Source organism: Electrophorus electricus, chromosome 22 (genome assembly GCF_013358815.1).
Source record: "Electrophorus electricus isolate fEleEle1 chromosome 22, fEleEle1.pri, whole genome shotgun sequence".
Lineage (NCBI taxonomy): Eukaryota > Metazoa > Chordata > Actinopteri > Gymnotiformes > Gymnotidae > Electrophorus > Electrophorus electricus.
The window spans coordinates 2258554-2274251 of NC_049556.1; the positions used below are offsets into that span (position 1 = coordinate 2258554).

The following is a 15698-nucleotide window of genomic DNA, read 5'->3' on the forward strand; positions in this document are numbered from 1 at the left end:
GCAAGTGGAGCAAGTTCTGCTTACAGCTGTTCCAAAATATGTGCAGTCATCATGTGCCGTTGGCAAAAAGAAACGGCTCTTTGGATTTTTTTGTGGTTTTTTGGTGTTTGGTTGTTTCCACCATGTGCCATATCTACTACCACTGCCGTGACTGCATCTTGTCCACTGTCACCATGTCCGGTTGTACATATATCTGGATCTGGAGGTCCCACCGGACCCACAGGACCGGTCCCGTGCAGTTCAGAACCACTCGTTCTTGTTCCATTTGGACTCGGGAGTGTCCAGCTCAATATGTCGTGCATGTGTGCATCTCACATCCTGTTACTAGGCGTGGTAAGTGGGGCTGCTGGAACAAAATATAGATGTACGAGGTGGACAACACACATACACATGCAACTTTATTAGGATCACCTTGTTGGACCCCCTGTGGCCTTCAGAACTGCCTTAATTATTCGTGACAGATTCACCGAGGTGCTGGAAACATTCCTGGGAGATTTTGGTCCATATCGACATGAGAGAATCACGCAGGTGCTGCCGATTGGCTGACTGCACAGCCATGATGGGAATCTCTCGTTCCACCACATCCCAAAGGTCACTCTAGAGGTCATTTGAGTACAGTGATGTTCAAGCAACCAGTTTAAGGTGATTTGAGCTTTGTGACCTGGTGCGTTATCCTGCTGGACATAGCCATCAGGAGATGGATACACTGTGGTCATAAAGGGATGGACGCGGTCAGTACCAACACCCAGGTAGGCTGTGGTGTTTAAAGTTGTGGTGTTTAAACCATGCTCAGTTGGGGCCCAAAGTGCACCGAGAGTATCCCCCCCAACTCATCACACCACTGTCAGCATGAACCATTGATACAAGGCAGGACAGATCCATGTTGTTTACGCCAAATTCTGACCCTACCATCTGAATTTCACAGCAGAACTTGAGACTCATCAGACCAGTCAATGTTTTCCAAGCTTCTATTGTCCAATTTTGGCCAATTCGGGAATTGTAGCCTTAGTTGCATGCACCTGGCGAGGTCTTCTGCTGATGTAGCCTGCCTTCTTCAAAGGTCGACGTGCTGTGCATTCAGAGGTGCTTTTCTGCACACCTCAGTTGTAGCGAGTGGCTATTTGAGGTACTGTTGCCTTTCTACCAGCTCGAATGAATCTGCCACGTAGCTCTGACCTCTGGCACGAACAAGGCATTTTCAACCAGATTTAATTCAATGAATATCCCAGTAGATCAACAGTTTCAGATGTACTCAGACCAGCTTGTCTAGCAACCACTCCACGTTCAAATGAAATTAAATCACCTTTTTTTCCCCATTCTGATGCCCAGTTTGAACTTCAGCAGGTCATCTTCACCATTGCATAGGACCTCCTTTGGCCTTCAGAACCGCAGCAATTTGTTGTGGCAAAGATTCAGCTACGTGGAACTGCAGAGAGGTGTTTCTATAGATAATATATGATAGTGGACAAGATGCAGAAACAGCAGTGGTAACAGATGTGGCAGTCCCACGTGATGGAGACATCCAAGGAAGGAATTTGGAATATGAGCATTTGGGGAAACACCAGGGACTGAAAGAATAAATGGAGAGAATGTGGAGGGTTAACAAGGTTGACCCAGTGGTGATGGAGACTCTTGAGGGTTGTGACCCCTAAGGTGGAGGAATGGCTCCAACACTCCCCAGGAATGACATCATCCATCTCACTCCAGAAGGAGGCAATCCAGGAACAGCAAAAATACTACACCACACCCTAACTCCCAGGGCAGCATATATATATGAATATGTATGAATATGTATGAATATGTATATGTGTGTATACCTACTGCACCGCACCCCAAACTCCCAGGGTAGCGTTAGAAGAACTGAGTGCGAGGAAAGAGACATCACCACCCACAGGAAGGCTGAGACAGGACGGGGGATAAAAATACAGAGGTAAATATGGTAGTGAACCTTTCAGATCAGAAGCCCTTTGCTGGCAGGGCTGAACAGCTGATGAAGGACATCTTTTCAAAACGTTCTGTTTCCTACACACTTTGTGTACTTCAAGTACACCTCAAATGAACTACTGTACATTCATTATTCTCCCATTGTATATATTCTCCATACAACCAAAAACCATGGTGTGCGTGTGAATTTGAGTGTGAACATTCGTGCACAGAGAGGAGTCTGAGAGTCTGGCAGGAACCCGCCACATGTCGCACTGGAATCAAGGTAAACCGAGGAGGCAAACAACACTCTTCCAGAAGGGAGTCCGCGCCCAACCTCGTGCTCAAAGTTAAAAAAACGATGGCACATAAAAGCTTTCCCATCCTGTCTACATTACGGCGACGACCGATGGACTCTGCTCGGCTGTGTCACTGCTTACCGGCCAGCAGCATAGGAGGATTCTGGGAACGTGCTTGAGATGGGACCAGACGCAAAAGCACTTCGTGTGTATTTCGGCTGTTGCGGCCATGAATTCCCCCGTTCGCCTAGACGGGATTCAGATGAAAGTGCCGAGGATGGAAAAATCAGGCTGGGCCTCGATTCCAAACCTAATGAAGCAAACACGATGAGTCACTGTTTGCAGAAAACGTGCCCCCAGTCATAAAGCACTTCTGAGTATTTTATGACTCTTAAATAAAAAAAAAACTCATATTAATAAAGTGGCAGTGAGGAACAGTTACCCGAGGACCAGTTCCAAGAACATTAAGCGAGAGGAATCCAATCGAACAACTAACATGGCTGAGGGTGGATGCTTTAACCTAAATGTAGCACTGAAACCAGTCAGTAACACTGAAACCAGTCAATAGCACTGAAACCTGTCAGTAGTGCTCAAACCTGCCTGTAGCGCTCAAACCTGCCTGTAGCGCTCAAACCTGCCTGTAGCGCTCAAACCTGTCAGTAGTGCTCAAACCTGCCTGTAGCACTCAAACCTGCCTGTAGCGCTCAAACCTGTCAGTAGTGCTCAAACCTGCCTGTAGCACTCAAACCTGTCAGTAGTGCTCAAACCTGCCTGTAGCACTCAAACCTGCCAGTAGCGCTCAAACCTGTCAGTAGTGCTCAAACCTGCCTGTAGCGCTCAAACCTGCCAGTAGTGCTCAAACCTGCCTGTAGCACTCAAACCTGCCTGTAGCACTCAAACCTGCCTGTAGCACTCAACCCTGCCTGTAGCACTCAAACCTGCCTGTAGCACTCAAACCTGCCTGTAGCGCTCAAACCTGCCAGTAGTGCTCAAACCTGTCAGTAGTGCTCAAACCTGCCTGTAGCACTCAAACCTGCCAGTAGCGCTCAAACCTGCCTGTAGCGCTCAAACCTACCTGTAGCGCTCAAACCTGTCAGTAGTGCTCAAACCTGTCAGTAGTGCTCAAACCTGTCAGTAGTGCTCAAACCTGCCTGCTGGCTCTGGGCCTCTAGAAGAGTGCATGCTGTCACATTTGCAGGTGTGAATCAAAAGAATCAGCAATGTTCAGATGGCCAGGAGAAACTTAACAGTCAGTAGTCAGTTCAAAGTTCTTTTTCAAGTCTCCTCCCCCTGTATACTGACTCTCTCCTCCCCCCTCCCTCAGAGCTATTTTTAGCATTGGCTCATTTGTGCCTTTAAAACAGACAGCTCTTTTGTGGAGCAAACACACACACACACACACACACACACACACACACACATGCATTCACACCCACACCCACCCTCACACACACAAATGTTCTCATATTCTTAGCACACATGCATAAAACTCTCCGTGTTCCTTTGTGTGTGTGTGCTGCTCTCTGTGCTCTGCTGTGTGTGTTTATGTTGCTGTGTGTGTGCATTTGTGAGTGCATGCCTAAGCGTGCGTGCTCAGGTGAGTGTGTGTGTTGCTGTGTGTGTTCTCTGTTGAGCGTGTGTGTGCGTATACCTTGTTTGTGTGAGGTTCCACTTTCCGCTTAGCCAGTGATTCTCTATTATTAGTGAAACCCGTCTCACACACACAAACACACACACACACACAGTGGGTGTCCTCTCACTCTCTCTCTCACACACACACACACACACACACACACACACACACACACACACACACAGTGCTACAATAAACCTAAATAAATAAAAAGGAGTGGCAGAGAATGTAAAGGTGGACAGACGACAGCAGCTCCCCTCTTGCATGGCCACGCCTCTAAGGACGTCAGCGGGGGTCACGGTCCACACAGATTACGCCACGCGTTCAGGGGGCGGGCCTTCTGCCGAGTGGGAGGAGCTCATGGCACGGTCATGTGACCTTTGTCTGCGCTCTTCCCCTCTCAACCTGACACTGTTAGACACTCTCCCTGTTGGTCTCTCTCTCTCTCTCTCTCTCTCTCTCTCCCCCCTCCCTTCATGTTCGGGCCGTGCCACGCCAGATACGGAGAGAGGGACGGATGGCAGGGTATGGTGGCCTGTCTGGGATGGAGAGATGAAAGAGAGAAAGCGTGATAGAGGGATGGACAGATGGAAGAGCAGAGCGCCGACTCCCACCTCCAACTGTTTCATATGAGTCAGCAAAACCGTCTGCTTTTATGAGGAATGGAGGGATAGAAGGATGAGAGGAGAGACTGATGAAGGGATGGAGTGATGGATAGGTGGAGGTGTAGAGATCCCGCATGTAGTAAAATGTTTGCCAGTCTGTCAAACACCAGCGTTCAGGACTCCTTGCTTTTCCATTTGAAGGAATTCACTGATGAAAGAATGACGGGGTGAAGTGCGAGAGTGACAGACAGATAGAGAGGTGGCGGTTTTGTGCAAAGGCCACATCTGGGGGAAACTGCTGACTCTGACCTGCCGTCTGTCTTGCTCACAACTAGAGTACCGGAGAAGAGGTTCAGGCACGGTGAGGTCGCCCATGTACGGAGCCATTAAGGACCCCATCAATATTTCAGAGCCACGCAAGACCCAAGGAACATTCTAGAGCCTAGTCCATTAGTAGCCTGCCTCCTTCAATATGGGACACGTGTGTGTGTGTGTGTGTGTGTGTGTGTGTGTGTGTGCGCGTGTGTGTGTGTGTGTGTGTGAGAGAGAGAGAGAGATATCACGTTTGCTTGCTTTCTTAGGCTTTGTTTATCAGTAATGGAGTATAATGTTTTAAGTATTGCAGCCAACGCTGTACTTTCTTTGTATGGAGGATATCTGGATTGTGTGTGTGTGTGTGTGTGTGTGCGCTGTGTTTAACATGTGTTGCGTACGTGTGACGCTAGTTCATTCTTGAGAGTAATCCGAGTTGTATTACATATTTCCCATTGATAATATCTGTGTATGTCGCTCCGTTTGTCTGCGCGTGTATGTGTGTGTGTGTGTGTGAGTGAGAGAGAGAGAGAGAAATTGTTATCCTGCAAGACTGACGATGGCGTTCTTTTATTCCAAATCTACTACGTTGTTAACATGAGTGAAATATTGATATTGATCTGAATATTATTTTCGCGCTTTTATACCTTCTAACGTTTTATGACGTAGTCTACGTTTGTGTTGCGTTTCGACATTCTGGAGCGCTACGTCATGATTAAACTACTCCGGTGTCTCCGTCACCCGCGCGGCGAGCCTCCACAACGCGCGCCCTCCTCGCCCTTGAAGACGCGCGCCCCAACGTCCTCTGGCGCGCGAAATCCGAACACTTCCCGAGCCTCGTTTAAAGGGTCCGGTCCCTGCCAACACGCCGCGTGGGTAAACGACACCTCGGCGTGCTGGAGCACGCGCTCGATGCTGACCTAAGCTGCTTTTTTTTTTTAATTACAAATTTTTTTTATACTGCTTGAGTCGGTGACCTGCGCGCGAAATCCTACTCAGATTCGTGCTGAACTCGCGATCATTTACGTGCACCGTGACACCAAAAGCGCGCAGGCCATTAGAGCGAGCAGGCGCCGCGCGCCTGAACTTACCAGTGTGCAGAATCTCTCAGGCGGGTTCCCGCACGTGATGCCCGGGGGTTCCACGCGGATGCGCATGTACTCCTTCGTGGACTGGGCCTTAGGTTGACACGCGTACTGCTCCCACACGGCGCCGTCGTCCGTGCTCACGAGCGATTTGCACAGCTCATACTGGCCTCGGGTCCGCGCCAGCGCGTGCAGCACCATGAGGAGCGCGGCCTGCGCGAGCATGACAGGCGCCTGGGAACGAGCGGTCTGAGGGTCCGGGAGAGGGGCCACCGTAGGTTCAGAGATCAGAGGCGTTAACATGTAGCAGCAGTCAAACACAGAACGTCCGGCAACTTCACCGTGGTCATGTCTCCTTAATATTTACTCAACATTCGGGGAGTTTCCTCAAGCCGCTTTCAACAAGTTCCCCCACCAACGACTTCGCTTTATTCTTCTCTGTGCATTTCTGTCGGAGGCGAGAGAGGACGAAGTCGGCGCGCGTTGCAGATAAAGTCTCTTAGTTCGTCATGCCGCGCAGTTCCAGAGCCGCGCTCTGTGCACGCAGGTCGCTGATGCTGCAGCGCATGGTTACGGAGAGCTGCTTCTTTTCCCGCGTAATCAGAGGAGGTGTCCCAGAGGCGCCCAACTGCACGGGCCAAGGCGTAGGGCTCTCAGCACTCCCTGTGCATCCTGAAATGAAAAGAGCGAAAGTTTACACTTTCCCGTTTGCTTGCTTACTTTTAACCATGCACACACACGCCCATACAACGCCCACAATATGCTGTTCCCACAGACGCTGTCCACTAAGTGCTACTGAGACTTGAGGCGCCACAGAATTAAATGGTCACAGCACTATTTGAGGAGCTTGAACACTTTGCCCCAAGGTTAGAAAACCCGACCCACAAATGACAAGTTAATAATATCATTGCTTGAGTTCCAGCTCGTTAAGGCTACAGTAAAAGCCAAAAGCTGCTACCAAAAAAGCAAAAACGTCAACCTTAAAAATAAGCAATTAACACAATACACGAAACTGTTCAAATCAGTGGTTGGTTCTCCCTTCAAACGATTAAACAAACTCATCTCCGATCATATTACTAGCCCTGGTAGCGAACAACGAACCCTAATCCCACAAAACCCCGTAAATTGACCGGAGCAAAACTCCGGTAACGCGAGCAGTTTGAATCGCCCGGTTTGTCTTCTGCATAGCGTACAGCGCGGGGTGTGTCTCGTGCCGGCAGCCCGGTACCACACGGATGAGTTTGAACAAGACGAAGCCCAAAATAAGCGCTTTCGGTGCATCCCGGACGTGGCAAGCGATGCATTCGAGCACAAGCAACTTTTCGGCGCGACTCAAACGGATCTTGAGTGAGTGGCAGTTCTGACAGTTTTATCAGTCGGGACGGGCACGGCCCGTGGCAGCAGCGCGCGGGAGGAGCTCGTCGCAATGCTTTTGCCTTCCGCATGTGCGTTTTCACGCTGCTGCTAATCGGTTGCTCGGTTAGCTCGCAGTTTCGGTTGTACTCACTGGATCCGTTTGCTCAGGACATACTCCACGTGCCGTGTGCTCGCGGAGGTGCGCTCCGGTGATCCCCTCACGTGCAGGCAGCACCGCTCGCTCACTGGGGTCCGCGCTTACGCAGTGTTGTGTTCCCTCCTGCGAGAAGATACTCTTCTTCCGTGTTTATTTTCCCCTCCGCCGGAGACTTTTATTAAAAAACACACGCACACACACACACACACACACACACTCACACTCACACACACTCACACAAAACCCACCCCGAGCGGCAGTTCGACTCCGTACTGCTCTGCACGCGATGGCGGTGCCCTACTTTTGAAAACGGGCAGGGGACACCGAATTCTAGCAAACCGATGCGAGAAGTGGCTTTAAAAGTGCAACGATCGACTTTACACGAGGGTGTGATCGACTTTACACGAGGGTGTGATCTTCCTGTTCTTGTCTACTTTACAGGATTTGCCCTGCGAGCTCAAGGGCAGCAAGGAAAAAAAGCTCCATGGAAAATCTCCCTCCCCTTTCACCCCTCCTCTCTCTCTCTCTCTCTCTCTCTCTCTCTCTCTCTCTCTCTCTCTCTCTCTCTCTCCCCTCCCCTCCCCTCTCTCTCCTTCTCCCTCTCTCATCCCATCTGCCCTTTTCCCTTCCACCCCTCCTCCTGCTCTCTCTCTCTCTCTCTCTCTAATCCTTTTAACCATCACTCTCAATCACTATCAGAGCTTTTATCTGCGTGCTCGCGCTCAGCTGCTCTACTCTCGCGCAGACTTGTAAGTGAACCACCTTCACCGGCGGTGGAGGAGCAACCGGGAGAGCGTGCGCGCTTCTGCCAACTCCCAGGGGAGTCCGAGTGAGCGTCTAGCGCAAGAAAAAGCGGCATTTGTTTCGTAGCTTTAAAGAACGGCTGAAATGTCAGGGTTTTGTTTGTTTCTACATCGTTACACGACCAGGACTAGTCCGGTTCCAGACTTTGAAACGCGAATGTTTGTCCTGTCTCTCTGGGGCGGTTTTACGTTTTGCGCTTGTCCATACCGGCATGTGCAGACCTGAGATCCACGAGGACGGAAAAACCCACTGCTGTCTCTAATTTCCCGCTGATTGTTGTCAGTCGACATGGCGTCTAATTACACCAGCTGTTTCTTCATTTCCCACTGGTGCTCAATGGAAATGTACTGGTTTGGTCCAAAACCCGCGTGTGATCCAGACCAAACCTGTGTGGTGCCATTGCCTAAAGCATAGGCAGGATTCCCAATAAGGGCTTATCCCTCTCTCCCTCCCTCTCTCTCTCCATCCCTCTCTCCCTCAGTATTACACACATTTCAGAGTCCTCATTAGTGCAGGTGGTGTGGTGCTGCGTTGATTAACATCCAGTCTCTCACTTACATAACCGGCAGGGTTTAACACAGGGGCTTCTCAAACTCCTCAAATAACCCACAATCAATAGCCTTCTCTCCCTCTCTCCTTCTCTGACTCTCCCTCTTTCCCTCCTTCTCTCCCTCAGGCTCGTTCTCTCTTTCTCTCTCTCCTTTTCTCTCACTCCCTCATTCCTTCTCTCTCCCTCTGTCCCCCTCGTTCTCTCTCTCTCTCTCTCTCTCTCTCTCTTAATCACACACACACATACTGAGTGCACCCATATTACTTTACATTTGATTCTAAAAACATTCTAAAACGTATAATAGCAAAGGCAGAATGAACTTCATTCTTAAATGACATTCGCACACACATGCGCACGTTTGTGTGTGTGAGAGAGAGAGAGATTGTGAATATATTCATGGTGCGACGAGAAGCTGCTCCTTGCTTAGAGTTGGCCATGTTGACAGGCGCGAGTTTCAGATCGATAGTTTGTCCTTGCCGTGTCTCAAAGGAAAGATTTCTACTTCTTAACACTTCTAGCCGCACCGAGTCCACACCCTAATACCCCTCAAAACTTATCAAACATATTTATCAAACTATGGCATCTCAAAATGTTACTCTATATGTTACTCGTCACAGAAAAGGGAAAAGTTCAAATGATAAATTATTGTAATTAATCATATCTGGTGGTTTTTCCGTGAAACATACTCGCACACGCAATTAGCAATTCATCAAATTCAGCAACACTGCCAACAATCAGGGGACGCACTCTCCTGTGATGTCTTCCTCTGGGTTCACGTGGCCGATTCACTGCAGGCCTAGAAGAGGCCCCGCGCAGGCTGCCAGAGGTGCGTCAGCTTCGACACACCAGGAGAAGGACAGCACCAGCTACGTGACGTCCGTGGATGCGACATCTCCGTGCATGCTGGTTGGTATTGTCATTCACAAACACTCGGAAGCTTTAAAGACAAAAATATAGAGGACGGATACACATGGCCTAATAACCAGAGTCATAGCGATGTAGGTGTAAACACTGCCAAACACTCACACTGTAGGTGTAAACACTGCCAAACACTTACACTGTAGGTGTAAACACTGCCACACCCTCACACTGTAGGTGTAAACACTGCCACACCCTCACACTGTAGGTGTAAACACTGCCACACACTCACACTGTAGGTGTAAACACTGCCAGACACTCACACTGTAGGTGTAAACACTGCCACACACTCACACTGTAGGTGTACACACTGCCACACACTCACACTGTAGGTGTAAACACTGACACACACTCACACTGTAGGTGTAAACACTGACACACACTCACACTGTAGATGTAAATACCATCACACTCTCACACTGTAGATGTAAACACTGTCACACCCTCTCAATGTAGATGTAAACACAGCCACACTCTCACATTGTAGGTGTAAACACTGCCACACCCTCACACTGTAGGTGTAAACACTGTCAAACCCTCACAGTGTAGATGTAAATACCATCATACCCTCACACTCTAGGTGTAAACACTGTCAAACCCTCACAGTGTAGATGTAAATACCATCACACCCTCACACTGTAGGTGTAAACACTGTCAAACCCTCACACTGTAGATGTAAACGCCTTCACACCCTCACACTGTAGGTGTAAACACCGTCACACCCACACACTGTAGTTGTAAACACCATCACACCCTCACACTGTAGGTGTAAACACTGCCACACACACACTGTAGGTGTAAACACTGCCACACACACACAGTAGATGTAAACACTTACACCTTCACACTGTAGGTGTAAACACTGCCACACACTCACACAGTAGATGTAAACACTGCCACACACTCACACTGTAGATGTAAACACTATCACACCCTCACAATGTAGGTGTAAACACTGCCACACACTCACACTGTAGGTGTAAACACTGTCAAACCCTCACATTGTAGATGTAAACACAGTTACACCTTCACACTGTAGATATAAACTCTGTCACACCCTCACATTGTAAACACACACCTTCACACTGTAGGTGTAAACACTGCCAGACACTCACACTGTAGATGTAAACACCATCACACTCTCACACTGTAGATGTAAACACTGTCACACCCTCTCATTGTAGATGTAAACACTGCCACACACTCACATTGTAGGTGTAAACACTGCCACACCCTCACACTGTAGGTGTAAACACCATCACACCCTCACACTCTAGGTGTAAACACTGTCAAACCCTCACAGTGTAGATGTAAATACCATCACACCCTCACACTGTAGGTGTAAACACTATCACACCCTCACAATGTAGGTGTAAACACTATCACACCCTCACATTGTAGATGTAAACACAGTTACACCTTCACACTGTAGATATAAACTCTGTCACACCCTCACATTGTAAACACACACCTTTACACTGTAGGTATAAACACTGCCACACACACTGTAGATGTAAACGCCATCACGCCTTCACACTGTAGGTGTAAACACCGTCACACCCACACACTGTAGTTGTAAACAGCATCACACCCTCACACTGTAGGTGTAAACACTGCCACACACACACAGTAGATGTAAACACTTACACCTTCACACTGTAGGTGTAAACACTTACACCTTCACACTGTAGATGTAAACACTGCCACACCCTCACACTGTAGATGTAAACACTGCCACACACTCACATTGTAGGTGTAAACACTGCCACACCCTCACACTGTAGGTGTAAACACCATCACACCCTCACACTCTAGGTGTAAACACTGTCAAACCCTCACAGTGTAGATGTAAATACCATCACACCCTCACACTGTAGGTGTAAACACTATCACACCCTCACAATGTAGGTGTAAACACTATCACACCCTCACATTGTAGATGTAAACACAGTTACACCTTCACACTGTAGATATAAACTCTGTCACACCCTCACATTGTAAACACACACCTTTACACTGTAGGTATAAACACTGCCACACACACTGTAGATGTAAACGCCATCACGCCTTCACACTGTAGGTGTAAACACCGTCACACCCACACACTGTAGTTGTAAACAGCATCACACCCTCACACTGTAGGTGTAAACACTGCCACACACACACAGTAGATGTAAACACTTACACCTTCACACTGTAGGTGTAAACACTTACACCTTCACACTGTAGATGTAAACACTGCCACACCCTCACACTGTAGATGTAAACACTGCCACACACTCACACTGTAGATGTAAACACTATCACACCCTCACATTGTAGATATAAACTCTGTCAAACCCTCACACTGTAAGCACACATCATCACACTGGAGATATGAACACTGCCACACCCTCACACTGTAGGTGTAAACACCGTCACAGGCTCACACTGTGGATATAAACACTGCCACACCATCACACTGGATATATAAACACTGCCACACCCTCACACTGTAGGTGTAAACACTGTCACACCCTCACACTGCAGGTGTAAACACCGTCACAGGCTCACACTGTGGATATAAACACCGTCACAGGCTCACACTGTAGTTGTAAACACCGTCACAGGCTCACACTGTGGATATAAACACCGTCACAGGCTCACACTGTAGGTGTAAACACCGTCACACCCTCACACTGTGGATATAAACACCATCACAGGCTCACACTGTAGGTGTAAACACCGTCACACCCTCACACTGTGGATATAAACACCGTCACAGGCTCACACTGTAGGTGTAAACACCGTCACAGGCTCCCACTGTGGATATAAACACCGTCACAGGCTCACACTGTAGGTGTAAACACCGTCACAGGCTCCCACTGTGGATATAAACACCGTCACAGGCTCACACTGTGGATATAAACACCGTCACAGGCTCACACTGTAGGTGTAAACACCGTCACAGGCTCACACTGTGGATATAAACACCGTCACAGGCTCACACTGTAGGTGTAAACACCGTCACAGGCTCCCACTGTGGATATAAACACCATCACAGGCTCACACTGTAGGTGTAAACACCGTCACAGGCTCACACTGTGGATATAAACACGCTTTATGGGAGGATGGCAGAGGAAATTTGGTAGCTGGAGATAAACTGAATCTCTCTTTCCACCTCCTGCTCACTCTCTCTCTGTCTCTCTCAGGTTAGCAATTATGACACAAAACACAAACTGACCTGGTATTTCTGTTTTATATTATGATCAAAAATACTTATCAATTATTATATAAAACACAAATACCGGGTCATCAATTACGATATGAAACACAAATACCAGGTCATGAATTGTAAGATAAAACTCAAATATGGGGTCATCAATTGTGATATAAAACTCAAATACCGGGTCATCAGTTATGAGATAAAACTCAAATACGGGGTCATCAGTTATGAGATAAAACTCAAATACGGGGTCATCAGTTATGAAATAAAACTCAAATACGGGGTCATCAGTTATGAGATAAAACTCAAATACGGAGTCATCAGTTATGAGATAAAACTCAAATACGGAGTCATCAATTATGAGATAAAACTCAAATAGTGGGTCATCAATTATGAGATAAAACTCAAATACGGGGTCATCAGTTATGAGATAAAACTCAAATACGGAGTCATCAATTATGAGATAAAACTCAAATACGGAGTCATCAATTATGAGATAAAACTCAAATAGTGGGTCATCAATTATGAGATAAAACTCAAATACGGGGTCATCAGTTATGAGATAAAACTCAAATACGGGGTCATCAATTATGAGATAAAACTCAAATAGTGGGTCATCAGTTATGAGATAAAACTCAAATACCGGGTCATCAATTATGAGATAAAACTCAAATACGGGGTCATCAGTTATGAGATAAAACTCAAATACGGGGTCATCAGTTATGAGATAAAACTCAAATACGGGGTCATCAGTTATGAGATAAAACTCAAATACCGGGTCATCAATTATGAGATAAAACTCAAATACGGGGTCATCAGTTATGAGATAAAACTCAAATACGGGGTCATCAGTTATGAGATAAAACTCAAATAGTGGGTCATCAATTATGAGATAAAACTCAAATAGTGGGTCATCAATTATGAGATAAAACTCAAATACGAGGTCATCAATTATGAGATAAAACTCAAATACGAGGTCATCAGTTATGAGATAAAACTCAAATACGAGGTCATGTTCATCTTTCTCACTTTCTTTTATTCAGGCATTTGAGAACCACAGGCTTGCCAGGAGTAGGTGAAAGAATTAAGGACTGCAAAACACACACACACACACACACACACACACACACACACACACACAGTGAGAGAGATCTCAAAAGAAGCTATCTAAGGATAGAACAGGGTAGAGAACATTTGTGTATGACCTGCAGTTTGCCCTTGTGGAAGTGTGTTGTGTAATGCAGTGCAGAAGAGTCATCGAGTTGTCCCTAAAATACCACTTTAGTAGTCATACTGTCATAATCTAGAATCTGCAGATAAACCTGGATGTGTCTGCACCTTTATTGCAGTTACTAATCTGAAGGACATTAATACTAAGGCACTAAGATTTTTAAAAATTAATTGTATTTTAGAATAACTTTAAATAGATTTCTCAGTTAAATACAACCATGAGTATCATCGTTCAGGATGGAAGAGATGGCTCACACAAAGCTAAAATGAAGCAGTCTGGAGATCTAACATTCTGATCTAGCAGATCGACCATTTTGGCAGTTCTCATGACTGTGCCTGTAGACTACAAGGCGTTCCGCGTGTTCTTCTGCTTCTGTGTGTGTGGTTGTGTGAATTGTATGCAGTGTAGACAAAATGAGCCCTGTTTTCATGTTTTCTTCTGATGTTGTGTGTATACAGGACAGATTACACTAGTGTAGTGTGTATAGTACAGGACAGATTACACTGGTGTAGCGTGTATGGCAGAGGACATGTTACGCTGGCGTAGCGTGTATGGCAGAGGACACGTTACGCTGGCGTAGCGTGTATGGCAGAGGACACGTTACGCTGGCGTAGCGTGTATGGCAGGGGACACGTTACGCTGGCGTAGCGTGTATGGCAGGGGACACGTTACGCTGGCGTAGCGTGTATGGCAGGGGACACGTTACGCTGGCGTAGCGTGTATGGCAGAGGACATGTTACGCTGGCGTAGCGTGTATGGCAGAGGACACGTTACGCTGGCGTAGCGTGTATGGCAGAGGACACGTTACGCTGGCGTAGCGTGTATGGCAGAGGACACGTTACGCTGGCGTAGCGTGTATGGCAGGGGACACGTTACGCTGGCGTAGCGTGTATGGCAGGGGACACGTTACGCTGGCGTAGCGTGTATGGCAGGGGACACGTTACGCTGGCGTAGCGTGTATGGCAGGGGACACGTTACGCTGGCGTAGCGTGTATGGCAGAGGACACGTTACGCTGGCGTAGCGTGTATGGCAGAGGACACGTTACGCTGGCGTAGCGTGTATGGCAGAGGACACGTTACGCTGGCGTAGCGTGTATGGCAGAGGACACGTTACGCTGGCGTAGCGTGTATGGCAGAGGACATGTTACGCTGGTGTAGCGTGTATGGTAGAGGACACATTATTATTGCTTTACAGCATGACAAACTAATGTTGCTCAAATCTCATCTGATAAACTTGGCCTTTCAGCTTCTTCTACCACTACCTTCTCATCTTGATGAAGGCAGGGCAGCGAGCATGCCCGTAGCCGTGTGTAATACCGTATTTGTAAGCATTTTTGTAAAGCACTCTGAGACTTGATCTAGAAAAGTGCTGTTTAAGTAAAGATTTACGTACTTACTAGATCTGGGCCGAGGTTTGACTCCTGGAGTCTCACATTTCACTAAGCGTGTTATTTTTCATTTTAGTCAGTAAGCAATCATAAAAAACTGTAACTGAAGGAATGAATATGGCTTTAATGCTGCTGCTGATTCACTGTGATGGAAACGTGAATGAATTCCAAAATGCTCTTGCTCATCATTTCACACATTTGGACTGTTTGCTTGGTTTTCATCTTCACTGAT

At 47.4% G+C, this 15698-nt stretch overlaps 1 protein-coding gene across 1 annotated transcript in view; it reads right to left on the reverse strand.

Moving 5' to 3' along the window:
• The window catches only part of LOC113568351 (netrin-G2), a 71642-nt gene extending 63799 nt beyond the window's left edge, over positions 1-7843 (reverse strand). The window contains exons 1-2 of the mRNA XM_035521429.1: positions 7365-7843; positions 5864-6529 (exon numbers count right to left, since the gene is read on the reverse strand). Coding sequence (XP_035377322.1) covers positions 5864-6160 — 297 coding nt within the window. The 5' untranslated portion in view covers positions 6161-6529; positions 7365-7843. The remainder of the gene's footprint in view (positions 1-5863; positions 6530-7364) is intronic.
• Positions 7844-15698: the final 7855 nt, after the last annotated feature.